The 17,308-nt window shown below is 39.8% G+C and overlaps 1 protein-coding gene across 2 annotated transcripts; it reads right to left on the reverse strand.

Annotated features, from left to right (window-relative positions):
- Nucleotides 1–2,496: 2,496 nt before the first annotated feature.
- dis3l2 (DIS3 like 3'-5' exoribonuclease 2) lies at nucleotides 2,497–16,000 on the reverse strand. 2 transcript variants are annotated; one of them, XM_040144040.1, is made up of 21 exons: nucleotides 15,814–16,000; nucleotides 15,080–15,228; nucleotides 14,191–14,321; nucleotides 13,533–13,586; nucleotides 13,197–13,298; nucleotides 12,828–13,011; nucleotides 12,539–12,603; nucleotides 11,644–11,873; nucleotides 11,388–11,561; nucleotides 9,922–10,001; nucleotides 9,674–9,786; nucleotides 9,295–9,402; nucleotides 8,892–9,125; nucleotides 7,959–8,038; nucleotides 7,602–7,785; nucleotides 7,052–7,138; nucleotides 6,632–6,779; nucleotides 6,168–6,298; nucleotides 5,618–5,722; nucleotides 5,047–5,151; nucleotides 2,497–4,584 (listed from the first exon to the last, which is right to left on the reverse strand). In XM_040144040.1, the coding sequence occupies exons 1-21, from the start codon at nucleotides 15,816–15,818 to the stop codon at nucleotides 4,483–4,485; spliced, it is 2,571 nt and encodes an 856-aa protein (XP_039999974.1). In that variant the 5' UTR covers nucleotides 15,819–16,000; the 3' UTR covers nucleotides 2,497–4,482. The 2 variants fall into 2 exon arrangements, with proteins under 2 accessions (XP_039999974.1, XP_039999973.1); XM_040144039.1 differs by having other exon boundaries at nucleotides 14,441–15,228.
- Nucleotides 16,001–17,308: the final 1,308 nt, after the last annotated feature.

Raw genomic sequence — 17,308 nt, forward strand, 5'->3', positions numbered from 1 at the left:
CCTAAACAAAGAAATCCATATGATGAGTTGCAATTTCCAAAAAAAATGGCAAGTGTTCAGCGACACTTTTTACTCATTAGCATTGGAAACAACTTAGAATGAAGGTTCTCTTTGTTGCGTTCATTACAAAGCTCACTGTTGTTCTCAGTGCTACTGGTGAAGGTGTAACTAGGTAATAGAATAACAAAGCATTTAAAGTAACACTGACAAAACAATTAAGAGCTCTACCCAACAATCCTTTTAACAGTGATCTTCATCAATTCCCCACTCCTCCGGCCTGTTGAATGAGCTGCTGTTTGTCTTGACGCCTTCTTGAATCCGTCTCAAAATGAAGGAGGAGGAACACAGCTCTCCTACGACCTGCACACTGATTTTTATGGCACTAGGACTTTGAACCAACAGCGATACGAGGGAAGAGGAAGAGAAAATGATCAGTTAAGCAGAGGTGGATATCTGTCGTGTCATCGGGGGGGTGTCTTCCTGATCATGTAGATTCGTTTGGAGCTCTTCCATCTTAAAATGTAATCTTGTAGTATTACTGCCATAGCTTGTTCCATATGTACAGCAGTACATACGGACTTTGGTCTTGATGGGGAAATCTGCAATCCAATCCTCTGAAGCAGTCTGATAGGAATAATCAATGCCAGTCATATTGTTCAGATATCATTCTGAAACTACTTTAGAGCATATCAGCACATCCACACATTGATACTGAGCAACACCTTACAGAAATGGCCATGATGTAGATTGAGCAGGGTCCAACAGACACTGTTGTAATGAATCTGTACATTATGCAGCCTTTGGACCCTGGCAGTCAGTCAGAGGAGACACTGTGAAGCATCTCACAGATTGTCACTGCAATAAAGCCGTAAATATGAGATATGTCATCTTTCGAATTGAGGGAGGTACAGATTTGTCTCTGTGACCATTATCATTTAAACCATCGTCCGCTTAATATACTTTACTGATCCCTTGGCTGTGGATGAGTCAGGTTTTCCATTTTCAGCACTGAACTATTATGAAATTCTATAAACTGCAAATTTCACTGCCAGTTTTCGTCTATTTCAGGTTAAAAGTTGTACTTGAAACCAAAAAAGAAACTAATAGGCAAATGTGAGTCATCTGTACTACTATAAAGGTAAAGTTCTCAGGTTGTGAGGGTTTAAAGTCAAAACAGAAAGTGGCTGAAATGGGAGTCACTGCTGGTTGTTCACTGGTGTCAGTATATTCGGCACTGATAAGGAATTCCCTGAAAGATAGTCAAAGAAGGAAATATAAACTCTTGTAAACAACACTTCAGCACTGCTATTGCATATGCTACAGGGTAACGTCCCAAATGTAGGTCAGTTCAGCACAGCTTTGCGTGACTAAATGTGGTGATGGTAAAATTTTCTTAATGCTTCACAGTTTTACGCTGTACTTGTCCCACCCCGTGCAGGACACTCTTGACTGCACTGGGTGGCTCCTTCAGTGACAGGCTGCCTCACCCTCTGTGAAGGAGAGATCCAGCAGGTCCTTCCTTCCCGCTGCTGTCTGACTTTACAACCAACACTGCTCCCAATAGACCACACACGCCAAAACTGAAAAATCCAATCATGGGCAATATCGATGTATACGAAACTGTCTAATATCAATATTTCCTCTGTGCAATAATGTGACTTCAACTTTGCAGTCTCTTTACTCATTTATTTTACTTATTATACTGATGCTCTCACTATTGTATTATCCCCTTCGCTGCTGTAACACTACAAATTTGCCCCACTGAGGGATTAATAAAAGATTATCTTATCATAAGTGTTTATGACATTGGATACAAAGTGAAGTGGTACAAGCCTAATCTTTGACTTCATTCTTTAGGACGTCATGGAATTGGTCTATTAAGATGGTGACAGCAGGAAACTTTTATTTTAAAGTGACACTATGTAACATTTAGAAGAAAAAAAAAAAACATTCTTCTTCCTATTAATTATTTGTTGAAATTTTAAGCAATAAAAAAACACCTTTGCTTGATTCAATACAGTCAAGGATTTTTTTGCTACAGCCTCAATTGGTCTGGTATAACCAGTAGGTCATGATGGATATTGTTAGTAAACCTTTAGCATTTACCTTTATCACATCATGGTCTTGTCAACAAAAGCCATAAAAGCTCGATTTAACGGTGCTGAGAAATCTTGGCTTCATGGGGGCCAAAAATATCAAGCACTCCAAGAACCAAGAAATTAAGTCCAATATTCAAACCCATTTAACCTCTGCGCCCTGCTCTCCCAGTCCTGGGTGAAACGTCCAGCTCTTCAGCAGCTAACTAGATGCTCCTTTTATTCATCAGCTAGTTGCTAACTTTGTCTGTTGTTTGATGCTGGACAGGCAGAAGAAAAAAAAAAGTTCTTCAAGAGCAGGGACAAAATACTCAGGTTTCAATTTCATCTCGTATTATTTCATTGGGTGTGGTTTATACAGTACCTGTGCTTTATAGAGTACCTGTGCGTTTATGGATCACCAATTACAGACATTTCTTGGTAATAAATAAGAGAGATTATCTGTATCTATAAAGTCAAGTCAGGTTTCATGCCCAAAGAAAAAACAAAACAAACCCCAACAAATCCACAATCTGAGTCATTAATTTCCCAGTGGACTTCACATTTGTATTTATTTACCTAGAGACAAAGACAACTGTCTATTGCTCCGTATAGTGGTTTACAGAGAACAAATTCACTTTGAATATTGACCAGAATGAAAGTTACAGGTGATGGTATACTTTCCAAAAGATACACAGAAGTTGTTCTTTAATCTTCTTTTGATTTAACTATATTCCAAGGCTTTCAAATGCAAGTAATTTCTTTTACAACCCTAATCACAAAAACACATTTACAACTATATATTTTTTTTAACTACTAACCACTTGCTGGTTTAAAAATACATTTAAAGCTAATGTTGCATATTTTCAGTCCAGTCAAAAAAAAAAAAAAAAAAAAAAAAAAAAAAATTAAAAGCATTAGTTGGCAGTCTTTCAAAAAACTCTGATACAAGCCTAAAAACAGTCTGTCCAACAAAATGAATTTGATATCCAAAAATTAAACAATTAATTGTACAGAAGTAGCAGCTAATCTGTATGACTACATGGCACTGTTCAATCAGAAACAGAATGAGTGACAACTGAAGAGGCATAGTTCCTCAGTTAAAGCAAAGGTGAGGCCAGAATCCATTTTAAAATGTACAGCCATGCTGAAATTTAGTCCTTTAGACTTGATTATAGTAAGGCTGAAATTCACAGTTGATATTAATGAGGTCCATAAAGTACTTGTGCTGCACAAATTGTGTTTGAGCATCTAAAAAAAACAAAACAAAAACAAACAACAGCTGGAAGCACTCTAAAGCCAACATAGAATTAAAGAGGCAACATAGAATTAATTAAGATCTTAAGGCCACCACCGATTTTCAGCAGCAATTCACATTCAACTCATTCCTATGTTTTGTATTAAAAACAATGAGTTGATAAATAATTTAGCTTTGGCCTTACTTGAACACCTCAGTTAGCTCAGCTTAGACTTGAACAATATATTAGATCCACGAAACCCTCATTTTAAGAATTTAATTCAAATTAAATCTCCTGGGAGCTGTACTTTATGACTGTGACATGAAAGACATGAAGTGACCGTTCACATGACTGACACCCCAGAAAAATCCAAAAGAAGACTCTTCCTGTATAAGACACTGTAAGTACACACTCTGGCAATTAAAGAAGTCATGGATGACTCATGGCAGGTATTATTTTGTTCCTATGCAAATGTTACTATACCTGTTTTGTGAATCTGATTTAGTCAAACTTTTTCCTCTGCTCTTACAAATCTACTGAATGTACCCATGTAGCTCCTCTGTGACCACCCCAAGTTATATTACAACCACCACAGCCAAACACAACCCAATAAGTAAAATTCAATAGTGTGGTATACTCTGTTGTTTGCAAACACAAATATGGGTCTCTCCTCTATCTACAACCAGGAAACCAGTTGTTCGTATTAAACTGAAAATACTTAAAAATAATTAAAAATCAGTTTTCACACATTAGACGGTGTTAATTATATCACATCAAAACTGACCTCATCAGATCAATAAATCAACAGCAAAATAAAACTCATTGCTGCCTCGGTTCTTTCACGGTCAGACCTGAACCCAAACTCAATTTGAAATCCATACTGAGTTACATAAAAACAGTAAAGTCTTCCCATTAGCTAATTATTTTAGGCTTAAATGGATATGTCAGTTTTGACCACATTTTTGTTTAAAACCTAAACATTCAAGTTGAGACAAGAACTCAGTGGTAGTTCCATATGAAATCTGACTTTGATCTGATCAGTGACTTCCTTGCTTACCACAATAATACTGCCTCAACACTATATGTCAGATGTATTAATTAACAAAAGGAAATGTGCAATTCCAAACTTCCATATAAGTGTTTGTGTGCTCCAGGGTACATTTTAGTGTTTATGATCCAATGTCGTCAGGCCTCTTGAGTACTGCGCTGTATTTCATTGGTGCACTGTCGGCTTTGAGCTGCACCTCCACCAAGGCGAAGACTGAAATAACCTGTAGAGGAAACAACAAATGCTGAATGTTCCAATTAATGCTGTCAAACCGCTTGGTCTAAGACACTTTCTAACCATGCTGATAATTATCATAAAACACAGCTAGCTAGTCTAACTCCAAGTCAGCAACCTTGTTTTCTCCTGTTTTTTATTTTTTAATTATTTTTTTGCTGTTAATTATTGAGATCAATCAAACAAGGTCGCATACTTCAGAGGATATGAAACAAAAATATGCGTGGTGTGGTATTTCTCTGTGCCTCATAACTTTCATATATTATTGAACCAGTGATTACAGAATGATCTCCTTGGGTATTATTGTGACAGAGCTAGCACTATGGGTAACATCACTCAGTATGGAACCCTTAAATCTCTTTCTCCATTTTAATTTATATTACATACATTTTAACAATCTGCTGGCAGGCCAGACCATAACAATAGCATTTTCAGTGGCTGTGCTTCTCACCTGCTCAACTGGAGGTTTCTCTGAGTCCTCTGGTGTCCAGACCAGAGTCAGCTCAGATTTCTTCCCCAGCTTATGATGGTGAAATGAGTCTAGGCCCGCAACAGACTGAAGGTGGAAAACAAATGGTTTCAAAAACGGTTTCAGTTGAAATTGTCACTTGGCCTACCATTGAGGCGCTGACTTGTTGGACGGTTTTGTTTTGTACCGTCACACCATCACTCTCTGGACTGTCTCATTTTCTCTCTCCTGTATGAGCTTTAAAAGTGAACTTGATGAATGACGAAGCTGAACTGAAAAGCCATCTACACAATCCAACCGATATTTCTAATCATGTCAACCAAATAATAAAACTGCATAAAGTTAAGTCTTCAAGAGATTTTCAGAAAGTAAAAAGGCAATATCTAAAAATGCTATACTATAAAATGTATGCACACATGCTAATATAAAGTTGAAACTGAAATTGCTTTCTGTAAATTTAGTTTAGTGCATCTGAAAAACTAAAAGGTACTAGTATGCACAAATTTACATATTTAGAAAACAATCCCTTCAAATGGAGTGAACTGCAGCTGACCTTGCAGTAGATGCGTTTCTGCACTCCATAGCGGAGAACCAGCACATCAAAGGACTGATCCAACACTCCCATCACCATGGCCTCAGAGTCCAGGGGGCCAGACTCCTGTGGAGAACAGACTGACCTTAGCTTACATTACATTACATTTAAGGCATCTAGCTGATTTACTGGACACATTTCCTTTTGAGGAGGATACTAGATAAGCTCCAAATCAATGATCACCCAGGGTCAGAGCCATAGTGGGCTGGCAACATTACTCTAACCACAGAGTAATATGAGATTGAGGAACTGGGCTCAAGAAGGATAATAAATGTCACATAAAAGAGAAAATATAAAACATTTCCTCATACTTGGAGGAAAAACTTCTCCAAGGGAATTTTTGTTTTTAAAACATTTCATAAACCATGAATTTATGTTCTGTGTAGTTTAGATAAGTACTGGATGTAAAAGCAAAGTATTTTGTTAAAAATCAAGGCACTGCGGACACAGCAAAAACCTATGCTGTCATTGGCCCCACTTGTTGACAGCTTATTGTTATTTGGTTACCCACCTTTACAAACACTCCAAAGAAGAGCTCAGAGCTGAGCTCCTGGACTCTCTTTGACACCGTCTTCTTGTCATTACAATGTGATGCCTGTTTTTGGACTTCTTCTGTTGAAAGCCCTAAGTGAGGTCCACACTCTGTATGCAAACATTGAGTGGACAGATATGAACAAAATGAGTATAATGAGCCAAAAAATAAATAAATAAATCACATATTATTGACAGACACACAGTGGGAGCAGACAGATAGGCAGGAAGCGCAGAAACAATGGCAATGGCAACAGGACAAAAAACACATCAACTTAAAATGAGGTCTGAGGCTGCTTTGTTCTTTTCTACATTTCTCTGTCTACATTATCAGCTAAGTCGTGCAACACAACTGAAGCACTAACTGTAGAAAAACAAGACATTCTGTTATTTTTTGATGTGTGTATGTGTCTGAGAGAGCCTTTTTGTAAAGAAGGTACACACTCAGGGAAGAAGCCAGCAGCCGGTGCACAATGATGTCTGCGTAGCGTCTGATGGGTGATGTGAAGTGTGTGTAGAGAGGAACGTTGAGGGCGTAGTGTTTAAAAAGCTGCTCCTCCTTCAGTACACCTGTGCAGAAGTACAAAGCCATCTGGAAAACACCAGTAACCCAGATTAAATATAGGATATGATCATATCTATTTATTTGGAAGTTAAATGTGTCGATGTTTTTCTTTCATGACAACTATTACAAAACGGTGCGTGTCACATTTTACTCATCTTGAAATTATTCTTATTCTTCAGTTTATGTGCAAAAGTGTATTCCACACAAGTTTGATAAATGGATTACAGTTCAAACAGAAAAACTGTAGCATATTTTATTCTGAATATGAAAGATGCCAGCAGTGGCTACCAAGCTCTAACCTGCATGGGTCTGGAGCACATGTGGGTGAGGACTTCTTTTCTGGCACTGGAGTACTCATCATCGCCAATAGTGGCATTGAGACTCTTCTGCATGTTGGAGATAAAACAGTAATTCAATGACTGGTGCTTTCAGTTATTGTTTTACATAATTTTCAGTATGGGACTGAAAGGTTTTGAGCTTCAGATCCCCACTGATATTCCTGGGAGAGGGGAAACACCTATATATATGACACAATAAAAATCTTTTACAGCAGAAAAGTCCCAGTAAAATCTTAGTTCCTGGTTATTAGTGTCACAGTTCACCATTTCCTTGTGTGATCATTCAAAAGAGCAAGCAAACATTAGGAGAAACTGCTGAAACCGTCTCAAATTGTGACCAATGCACAATTTACCACTTGTAATGCAACACTTTACTCACTTGAAGACAATCTTAAAGCTCAGCCGGGAGAACACAAATCTTGTGCCTTGTACTTTTTTCAGGACAAAACATTTTTTCTAACTGTTTCTGAGAGATTAGACATTGGGCTAAATCTGCTTTAGGAGTACCGACATTCAAGGCTCCTGCAGAGGTCAGGTCAATGTCGATGCCCAACTGGTCACACAGCTCCTGCAGCTCATCTACCATCTTGGCTTTTGGTGGAGGGTGGCGTCTCAGCAGGGCCAGCTCAGGGAATTTGCGGTAGATGTGGTGGGCGGTGGCAATGTTAGCCAGCAGCATGAACTCCTCCACCAACCTAGAGAATAGAGTTATGTAGTTATGTATGACAGTCAAATAGGCAAGAGGAGGAAAATAAGAAATGGGAACAAAGGAGGGCTGATATCTTATATGTCAAATACACTGTCCATTTTGGAAGAGAAACAGAATGGATACAGACACAGATGCATCTGAGCAGGGTTTGCTACTCACTTGTTGCTGTCTCTGTACTGGTAAACATAGCAGCCTTGAGGCATCATGGTCTCTTTGTCCAGGGTGAAAGACAGTTTCAACTGAAACAAACAAACAAAAACCAAAAAAACACAATGCACGTAAAAATAATGTTAGAAAGCTGACAAATTGGTTAATCTGAGTTTTGTATACATAAGTATTGCTGTGTTATATCATGTTAGTCAGATCAAATAATCCTGGTGAAGCTCTTCCATCTGACTGTTATCTTTGATAATTCTGTGCTCTCATTTTAAAATAAAGTGAACATGTGCGGAGCCACCATTTATATGGTCAAAACCACCACCAGCTGCACAGAATTTACCACGCCCTATTTCTTAACTATGAAAGGAAAGCCTACCAAACACCGACAGATTAACAGATTATAAAGACTACATAACAAAAGATGAACTAAATTGACAATTACAAATCCAATCTAGCCTGCTTTGAATCATTATAATGACTTACGCTGACAGACAATTAATTGCGGGATTAAATCTAAATCTAGACAATTTACTTGATTATCAATAGTTCAAGAAACGTCTAATACATTTTATTTACGTCTAAATGACTTTTTCTGGTAACATTCCTCCAAAAACAGACAAATTTTGGTTGAATTTATCCCCTTGCTCTAGTTTTTAGCAGCTCTAACTACATTTTGACTGAAATGAGACTGAAAGTATTTTGCTATATATCAAGACTAGTACAGTGAATATTTTCCAAACTGATTAAGATCTACAAATTATCAAATTAATTTCCCACACTTAATGGACCTGTACTGAAACCTCAAATAAGGTAAGAGTTAGGGAGCATGATACTCTCTTTCCGACATTTCTGTCATGCACCAATTTACATGGCTTACAAAAGACATAAGACAGGTAGCACAAAATAGTCAAATACCAGACATGTAGGACTAACCTGGTCTAGTCTGAGGGATCCGCCTGAGAAGCGTTGGGCTCGGAGGTTCTTGGCAATAGAGTGCAGGTTGAGCACAGACTGGTGGATCTCATCAATGGGGTGCACAGGATCCACGGGTGGCAGTTCCTCAGCTGAGAACATCTTCTCAGGGGCCTCAATCATGCTCTGAGCATGGTCATAACTCAGCTTCACGCAGGAGCAGATCACTGAGCGGCCAAACCACTCACTCAGAATCTGGAGAATGGGCAAGTGAAGTGGAACCAATGGAATGAATCAGAAAACAGAAAAAAATTGCATAACTACGGCACCAAAAGCATCTAGATTCAATTTCAACTTAATCATCCATCAGACCCCTCTTTATCTGTGCAATTCTAAAAGGTCCATCCATTTTAAATGATCGTACCTTCCCCTCGGGTGTGATTTTCCAAATGACAGAGAAAGTGAGTCTGTCGGTGAGAGGGTTAAGACTACACAGCTCCTCACAGAGCAGTCTAGGCAACATGGGGATCACCTGGACAAAGACAAAACATATGACTGCATTGAGCACTACAGAAAAAAATGAAAGATATAACAGTAATTAGGCTACAACAGAGAAAGCAGCAGTCACATCAGTCAAATGACACCCTGATAGCTGAGTGTGTACTGCTGAGTTGGTTATGTGCAAAAACATCCAAAAAGCCATAATGCAACAACACCTGCGGGGGTCAACGAGTAGTTTGAAATATGACACCATATGAAGCAGCCTATTATTTTTGAAAAACAAAGCGTTAGGGAGTACCCACCTTTTGAACAAGGTACACACTAGTTGCTCTTTGGCTGGCAATGGCATCCAGAGCGTTGTCCTCCTCCACAAAATAACTCACATCGGCAATGTGGACTCCCACCTCAAAGTTCCCTGTTTTAAAAATATCCATTGAAGACATACTACAACCAAAACCTTCCAAAAAACACACAATCCTTCATTAAAAGCATCAACCATCTCTAATCAGAAGTCATCGTCATCTCTGAGCGTCAGACTGCAGCACTTTACCATCTGGGAGTTGTTTACAGGAAAGGGCATCGTCCAGATCTCTGGCGGTTGCAGGGTCGATTGTGAAGATACACTCCTTCCTACATGTGATATAACAGTTCTTAGTTAATCACATGACTATAATGGCCCGAATTAAGACTTTAGGGCATATATAATTTAATGCATATATGGCTTGCTGCCGTTGGATGACAAAGTTTGAAATTATTAATAGCCTGACTATGCTGTATAAAAAATGCGCAAATATGTTTAGGCCAGTGTTAATTTTGTGAAAAACTATGGCGAAAAGTATCCGTAACAACGTATTTCTCACGACAAAAACAAGACTAAAACTAATTAAAAAGTAACATATGAAGACGAGAACTATCATGAAATGCATTACAAATCTTAAAAAAAACGCATGGACAAGTTTTAATGCAAAGTCTTTTTCAAGGACTTGTTCCTGATTTGTAAAACAGTTTCCTTTCGCTGCCCAAAGGTTCTCTTACTCAGAAGACGATTTAGCCGCTTGACCTGTTGCACTTCTATTAATAAAAAACACGTTCCAAAGGTACGTGTCTGTCAGTAATGTTATCTGACATTATCTGTTCTCGGAAGAAACAGATTTATGGACTAAATTCATCCACAGTCCACTGAGAATTGGACAAGAGGTGGTAACTATCAAGTACTGTGGATGAGGAGGTAACGTTAACGTAGCTTTCGGTGGGCTATCTTTAGTGTTGCTATCAGCAGAAGTGAGGAAATTCCAGGATTTATGTCGGTGGTCCATCTAAATTGTCCTCTAGATGTTTGCTAAACAAAGATCATAGCATTGATGTTATCCGACGATATAGTGTCCCCTCTCAAACTAAACCCTGAAAATGAACAGTATTTTAGTGAATCCAGCTTCTGAATAACGCACTGCTCTGCAGTGAACGCCACAGGTAGCTGCAGTAATGCAAGGTCAGCAGCAACGACTGTACTAGATTAGGGTCGAGGGAGAGAAGTTCTGTTCAAACAGACAGAGTTTGGAAATTCTAACTGGATTTACTATGGTGAGTCAGTCTGTACTACTGCAGAGCAGAGTGACGCTGACAACTCATGATAGACACCTGTAACCATGGGAAATGTACACAAAGATAGCGACAGCAGTAGCGTCAAAATGCATTGAAGGCATAATTAAAAAGATAAGGAAACTAACATGTCACTGAGTAAAACTAATTAATGTCTTTGGTTTTTGTGACTAAAACAAATAACGATCAAATGACTAAAATGTGACTAAAACTAATACACATTTTTGACAAGAGGCTTAAGACTAAAACTAAATCAAAACCATCTGCCAATATTAACAATGCCTTAGGCAAAGCTGCATCTGGCTCATATAGCACGTTCCCACGAGAGCATATTTATTGAATTTATTTATTTAAAAGAAAAAAAAAAGAAAAAAAAGGAAAGATTACATTAGCACATATGGTTTTTCACAGTCCTACCTCAGGTCTCTCCTCTTCCTCATCTCCTCAGGTGGGATGATCCAGGGAAGGTTCTTGGGGAGGCAGTCTAATACCTGATCTGTGAACTCAGAAAAATCGACATCATACTCTGTCAGGATGCCCTCTGTCTCTGGCTCGATTTCTCCAGCCTGACCCAGGGTCTTAGCAAGTCGCCTGGGGGAAAACGTTTAGAGACAATCAGGATGGTTGATAGACCAGAGTGATACTATTTACTGTATCGTGTATCTATACACACCCCTCTGCAAAGTTGCTGTCAGCTGCCCAGTTGGTGATGCGGCAGATGAACAAGGTGTTGGTGTAGTCGCCTGGCCGGGAACTGAAGTCTTCGGGACAGTCAGCCAGGGGCACGTTAATCCGTGGCACACGGTGGTCCACGGGGGAGAACATGGCGAAGGGCTTGTCTGGTAGGAGCTTCAGGAAGCCCGTCGCAGCTCTTGAGTGTTTCTTCTCAACAATGTACACCACCTGGCAGACAAACACAGAGGATGTGGGATGTATAGTGAGGATTCAATTCAGTCAGAACAGTAGCATGACAACTGCTGAATCGTTTCAGTAACATTTTTCTAGTTTTCCCTGCAAAATCTTAAATACCTTAAAGGATGAGTTCTGAAAAGAAACGATACTGTGCACAGGAAAAATAAAATAAAATAAATAATGACAAGCAGAACTGTTGTGGTTTTAGAATGCAAACTGTTGTTCCTGAGGTTGTTTTTCATAGTAGAAGCCTTCCAGTGAAAAGGAATGAGTATGACTTTTATTATGAAGTAGCCAGATAAATGAAGTTGCTGTGACTGGTGGCAGCTCAGCATAGTTCATTTTGGTTTTAATCAAGGTTAGCGACTTGTCTAAATCTACATTTGGATGTTTACAATTCACTTTATTATCAGTGGTTTAGTTTTACATAGGGAAATTTGTTAGATGATGGGTTAGGCATTTAATGGAGAAAAATGACAGAACACATTGTATTATCAAGGTAATAAGAACATTTATGCCACGCCCTGCTGTAGCCTCATGTTGAGCAGGGAAATCCTTCATGAGTGCGGTTACTTCTGTCTGGGATGAGTTTAAAAAAGTCAATAGAAGGAAAGCGTTCAGAGAGAAAGAGATTAATAGACAAGTGGGAAGCTCACTTTAGCAGTCTTTTGCAGTATTCCCGCATTGGATCGTGGGGTTGAGGTGTCTTCCAGAAGTCCCCCTGTTTCCATGAGATGAGAGGAAAAATGAATATAGATTAGCTGAACTATTGTTTTTGAAGACCGTCTGTGCATTATCACTCTCTTCAGAATAGTAATAAAACATTCAAACAGTGTTTACTGACCACAACCAAATTGTCAGCAGAAGTATTACATTTGGATACGACAGTTTCTGTCTTAATTATGATTTGCAATGACTGCTACATTCACTACTTCTTCACAGTACCTGTGTCAGTGAGGGTGGTATTCTGGAATTTGCTGTAGAGTTCATCCTGGTCACTACACTGGTCCTCCACAATAACATCAGGCCTGGGGGTGTGCTCTGTCTTCTTCTGCACTGTTTGCGTCATGTGTTCTCTCTGGGTCTCTGACTCACTGGCACCCTCACAGTCAGTATCTGACCTCACAACCTAGACAGCCAAAAACATTCATTACCTGTTAATCAGTCACTAATGGTGCATTTTATTGTCCTATGGAAAGTAGCTAAAATAGTCCGTGTTGTATTAAGAAAAACTTTTAAAAGCTGGTGCTAAAGTTTAAGACATGGAGCTTCAAACTAAACTACACTGTACAAAGATTGGTAAGTGTAGTTTACCTTCCACTGCTCCTGAGGTAGGACTTGCACCACCACAATGTCTCCATTCAGCGCTCTGTTGCGAGCTACAATCCCATCCAGATATATATCTCGTGTGTCATCCTGCAAACATATAACAGATCGTTCATCATCTGCCTTTGTAACTTTTGATGCAAACTTTTCAAGATGGATGTGAAGGTACTGGCTAATAAAATGAAATCCCATGACAAGTTGCATTCACTATGTCATACAGGAAGGCTTCCGGGTGACATACCGAAGTAAGCAGACAGGTTATTTAGGTAGGAAAACAATATGTTAGCAGCACAAAAAGCTTGAAAATAAGCTATGTCAACTTACAGGAGATGGGATGAAAGCCTCATGGTACTTCTTAGGGTTGATTCTTAACTGTCCCTGCAGAGAAAATACTCAGAATTTGACAATGAGCTTGACCTTGAACAAAGCAGCCCCAAGGCTGGATTACCAAAGATATCAAACAGCAAGCTCCCACAGGCTCTGCCGGCTCCACGCCTATTGTATTTTAATTAGTTTTGTGCTAATTTACTTGAAAATTTGTACGGGAAGATACACAAGAAAAGCACAACTGAAATCAACTGAAATGACTAGGGCCTTAAGGTGGGTCCTGCTTTGTTAACTGACCTTGAACCCTGTGTTAAACCCTGTGTAGAAGTCCAGTTTCAAGATATATGTTATTTCTATAAGTTTTGTGTTTGTATTTTATATATTTATAGATTAATCTGTGTTTAATAAAATTACAATACAGCAAACCTGGGCCAAAGTATTCCACCATTTAAGAAATATACACAGTGCACAAATCTAGGAGAAACAGGGGTTAAAAAGGGACACAAAATACAGTTCATCATTGTACACTTTTCATCAACTGCTACTCACAAAATTACAATTAACTATAGTACGTGTAACATGAGCATTTCCACATCCTTTAATTCCCTGTGTAATTGTGTAATTTTACTATGGCTCAGGAACAGTTACTCTGTACCTGAATTAGCTCTCCTCTTTTAAGGCTGTGGGAAACCTCCTCAGATGTCATGTAGGATTCAAATACTTGTTTCCTTGCCCCCCTGCCTCCTTTGTTCTTATTTTTGTCAGCAAGAGAACTGGTAGTTAAACCTGAAAAAGAAACAGCTCAAGTGATTTAATCCATCATAATGCAATATTATTATTATAGCAAATAAAATTTGCCTACACCCGCTGAGAATTAACATCTCAAAAACTAACCTACAATTTACCTCGGGGCTGCTGCAGTTTTTTGTCTTTACCATGAAGAGAATTGGGCCATGACATCTGAGTATCAACCCCAGCCTCTTCTCTGCTTTTCTCCTCTTCTGGGTGCTTTGGCACATTCTTTTTCTTTGACCTCTTCATCTTCTCTTGTTCCTGTCCACTTGTACTGGCTTTCTTTGGAGACTGAGGACATCCAACAAATGAACTGGTCTCTTTTGAGGCAACATCTCTGTTTGAGTCCTTGTTTTTCTTCTGCTGCCTCTGGTGTTTGTTCGAGTCATTAGGTGTTAAAGAGCTGAGCTCTTCGCCAGACTCAATGTCTCCATCGTGGCTGGTGGTGGTGTCCCTTCTCTGTCCCCGTCGCTGCCTGTCAGACACACCTTGCTTCCTTTCACAGTCCTGCTGTGCATTGCGACTGCTTAGTTTCTCCATGTACAAAGAAAGTGAACTGTCCTCTCCTTTACTTTTTAAGGAAGAAGGGGAAAAGTCACTTGAATCAGAGAAATCATGAGGCACTTGGTCCCTTTTTCGCTGTGGTATGTTCAGCCTTTCACTCTGGGCTTTGAGCAGTGTGCTTGGCCCATTTCCTTCCCTCTGAAATGAAAAGTCCTTTGCATATTGTTCTAGATACAAACTAAACTTACTGCTGCGGTGCTGGCTGAGAAGTCTGGCATAGGCATCTTTCTGAGGAGGAGTGCCTGACTGACTCTGGCTGCGCTTCGGCTCTCGATTCAGACCAGCCTTCTTAGATTGCCGAGGAGAATCCATTTGGCAGTCCTTAAAGATGCTGTCTCTGAAAAAGCAAAAAGCATACTCTGTGAGTGTTGCCATTCGAGCATGAGTCGATAAACATAACTTTCAGGGATGGCAGCTTTAATTAAGCATCAATGCTTACAATTCAGTGCACTCAAAATATGCAGAAAGAGGTAATCGTTATCTAAAGTTCATTTGGTGAAAATGAAAGCGTCTCTACAGCAGCCGACTTGTTGCCGAGTAGTCAACTCATCTTACATCATATAGTTTAGTCATAATTAAAAACATAAACATAACTGGAAGTTAACCCAATTAACGATAGATAAAGTTACATTCTGTAGTATGATGATTATACGAGAGAACAAAGGCTGTATCATCCCATTAGCTTCGGTTTTAAAGTGTTTACAAGCTAAGAATTCCTTTTCAATTATATTCTAGCTAGCAGCTAGCAGTTAGCTAGCGTTATTTAACAGATATCAGCAGCGCCTGACTGGCATCAGCTAGCAACTTACAACGCCTAGTGATGGTTTAACCTTAAGTGACTACTTGTACGTCAGATAGACCACGACCCTGACTACTCGAAAATGTACGAATATGTTGTCAAACTTTAAATTTAAAACATTACCTCATTCACTCCGGTGTAAGTTGTGTAAATTAGCTGTCGTTCAGAGCAAAACGCTAGCTGTTACAGCCACTTCCTCTTCTTCTTCTGCTGGTTTACCGGCAGACTCGAAGCCTTGCGGCACATAGCTGCCTCTCACAGGTTGGGATTAGATTGCGGTTCGGAGTGATTCTGTTTCCAAAGGCGTGATCCCGTCGCGGCGATGCTTTCACGATCCTTCGCTGACTCTCGGTGGGATCCAGCATTGTAACCGTATTTTATTGTGCCTCCACTTTTTTCCCAAGTAACACTTGCATTCCATGACTAGGTATTTCACAGTTTGTTGTTTTCTGCAAGTTCCACACACTCCATCTTCATCTTTGCCAAGTCCCTCTAAACAATACACATTTGGCAATTTGTTTTGGCTTTCCATGCAGTGTGTCCCCCTCTTTCTCGGGAACAAGTAGCACAGTTTTGCATGATACTTTTAGGAGATGGTCCATTGACACTGAATTGTGAGTGACTTAAACAGACAAATGGAACCCAGTATGGTCACCATTGGTGCTCTCATCGTTCCAGTGTTCAATGGAGTGACCTGGGTAGGATGAGGAGAGGCCCACAAGCGGCCTTTAGAGGGCAGCAACGACCAAATATTTCACTTATTTGACTATACAGCGACATACAGCTGTGTGTGTCAGTTGTGCAAACATGCTGATGAGAAGGATAGGAAGAAAGTGAACCAAACATTCAATCAGACATTCAATCAGACACGTGTGTGTGTGTGTGTGTGTGTGTGTGTGTGTGTGTGTGTGTGTGTGTGTGTGTGTGTGTGTGTGTGTGTTTAATATGTGGGTGTGAGTGTGTGTACGCATGTGTAATTCTAAAGGATTTCACACCTGTCTGTTCACGCTTGTATCTCTATGATAGTACAAGACAACTGATGAGTCTCTTCCAAGCGCAAACACATACACGTGTTCCTCAGCATGATTCCCCAGGGGTAGTGGGAGTGCTTTTCGAGACAACACGGGCTACTTGTGTGTGTGTGTGTGTGTGTGTGTGTGTGTGTGTGTGTGTGTGTGTGTGCGTGCGCAGTCAGATGAGGCTTTCAGACATCAGAGGGTGTCATTTAGATGAGATTGTCATGTCTCACCTTGAGAGAGGACAAGAATTTCTTGGAAGACTTGTACACACACATACATGCACTCACACACACTCACAGCTGCCTTCAGTAGCGGTTGTGATTACGTTGTTTCGGGGCTTTGCATGGACGAGGAGAGTACATATTACGTCTTTGCTGCCGTGGCTCATAACTGGCATATGTCATGGCAGGGAACAACAGCATGAGTTTATAAAGGCTAAATTAGAAAGAACACCTGCGAGCCTGCCAGCTGGCCTCATTGATAACATCCCAGTGCACATATTTTCTGACACTTTAGCTAAAGCACTCTGACTGTCTGTGGAAACAACTGGTCTCTTATCGTAACTCAACCTATGCAGTATTGTTTGTAAAACAGAGGTG

This window comes from Xiphias gladius, chromosome 14 (genome assembly GCF_016859285.1).
Source record: "Xiphias gladius isolate SHS-SW01 ecotype Sanya breed wild chromosome 14, ASM1685928v1, whole genome shotgun sequence".
Taxonomy (NCBI): domain Eukaryota; kingdom Metazoa; phylum Chordata; class Actinopteri; order Istiophoriformes; family Xiphiidae; genus Xiphias; species Xiphias gladius.

Excerpts from the sequence above, each read along its gene's own strand:
- dis3l2 (XM_040144039.1), bottom strand. Across the intron at positions 12,604-12,827 it reads TACCACCCTCACTGACACAG|GGGGACTTCTGGAAGACACC; the intron begins GTACTGTGAAGA and ends TCATGGAAACAG. Across the intron at positions 5,723-6,167 it reads TCTTTGGAGTGTTTGTAAAG|GAGTCTGGCCCCCTGGACTC; the intron begins GTGGGTAACCAA and ends TGTTCTCCACAG.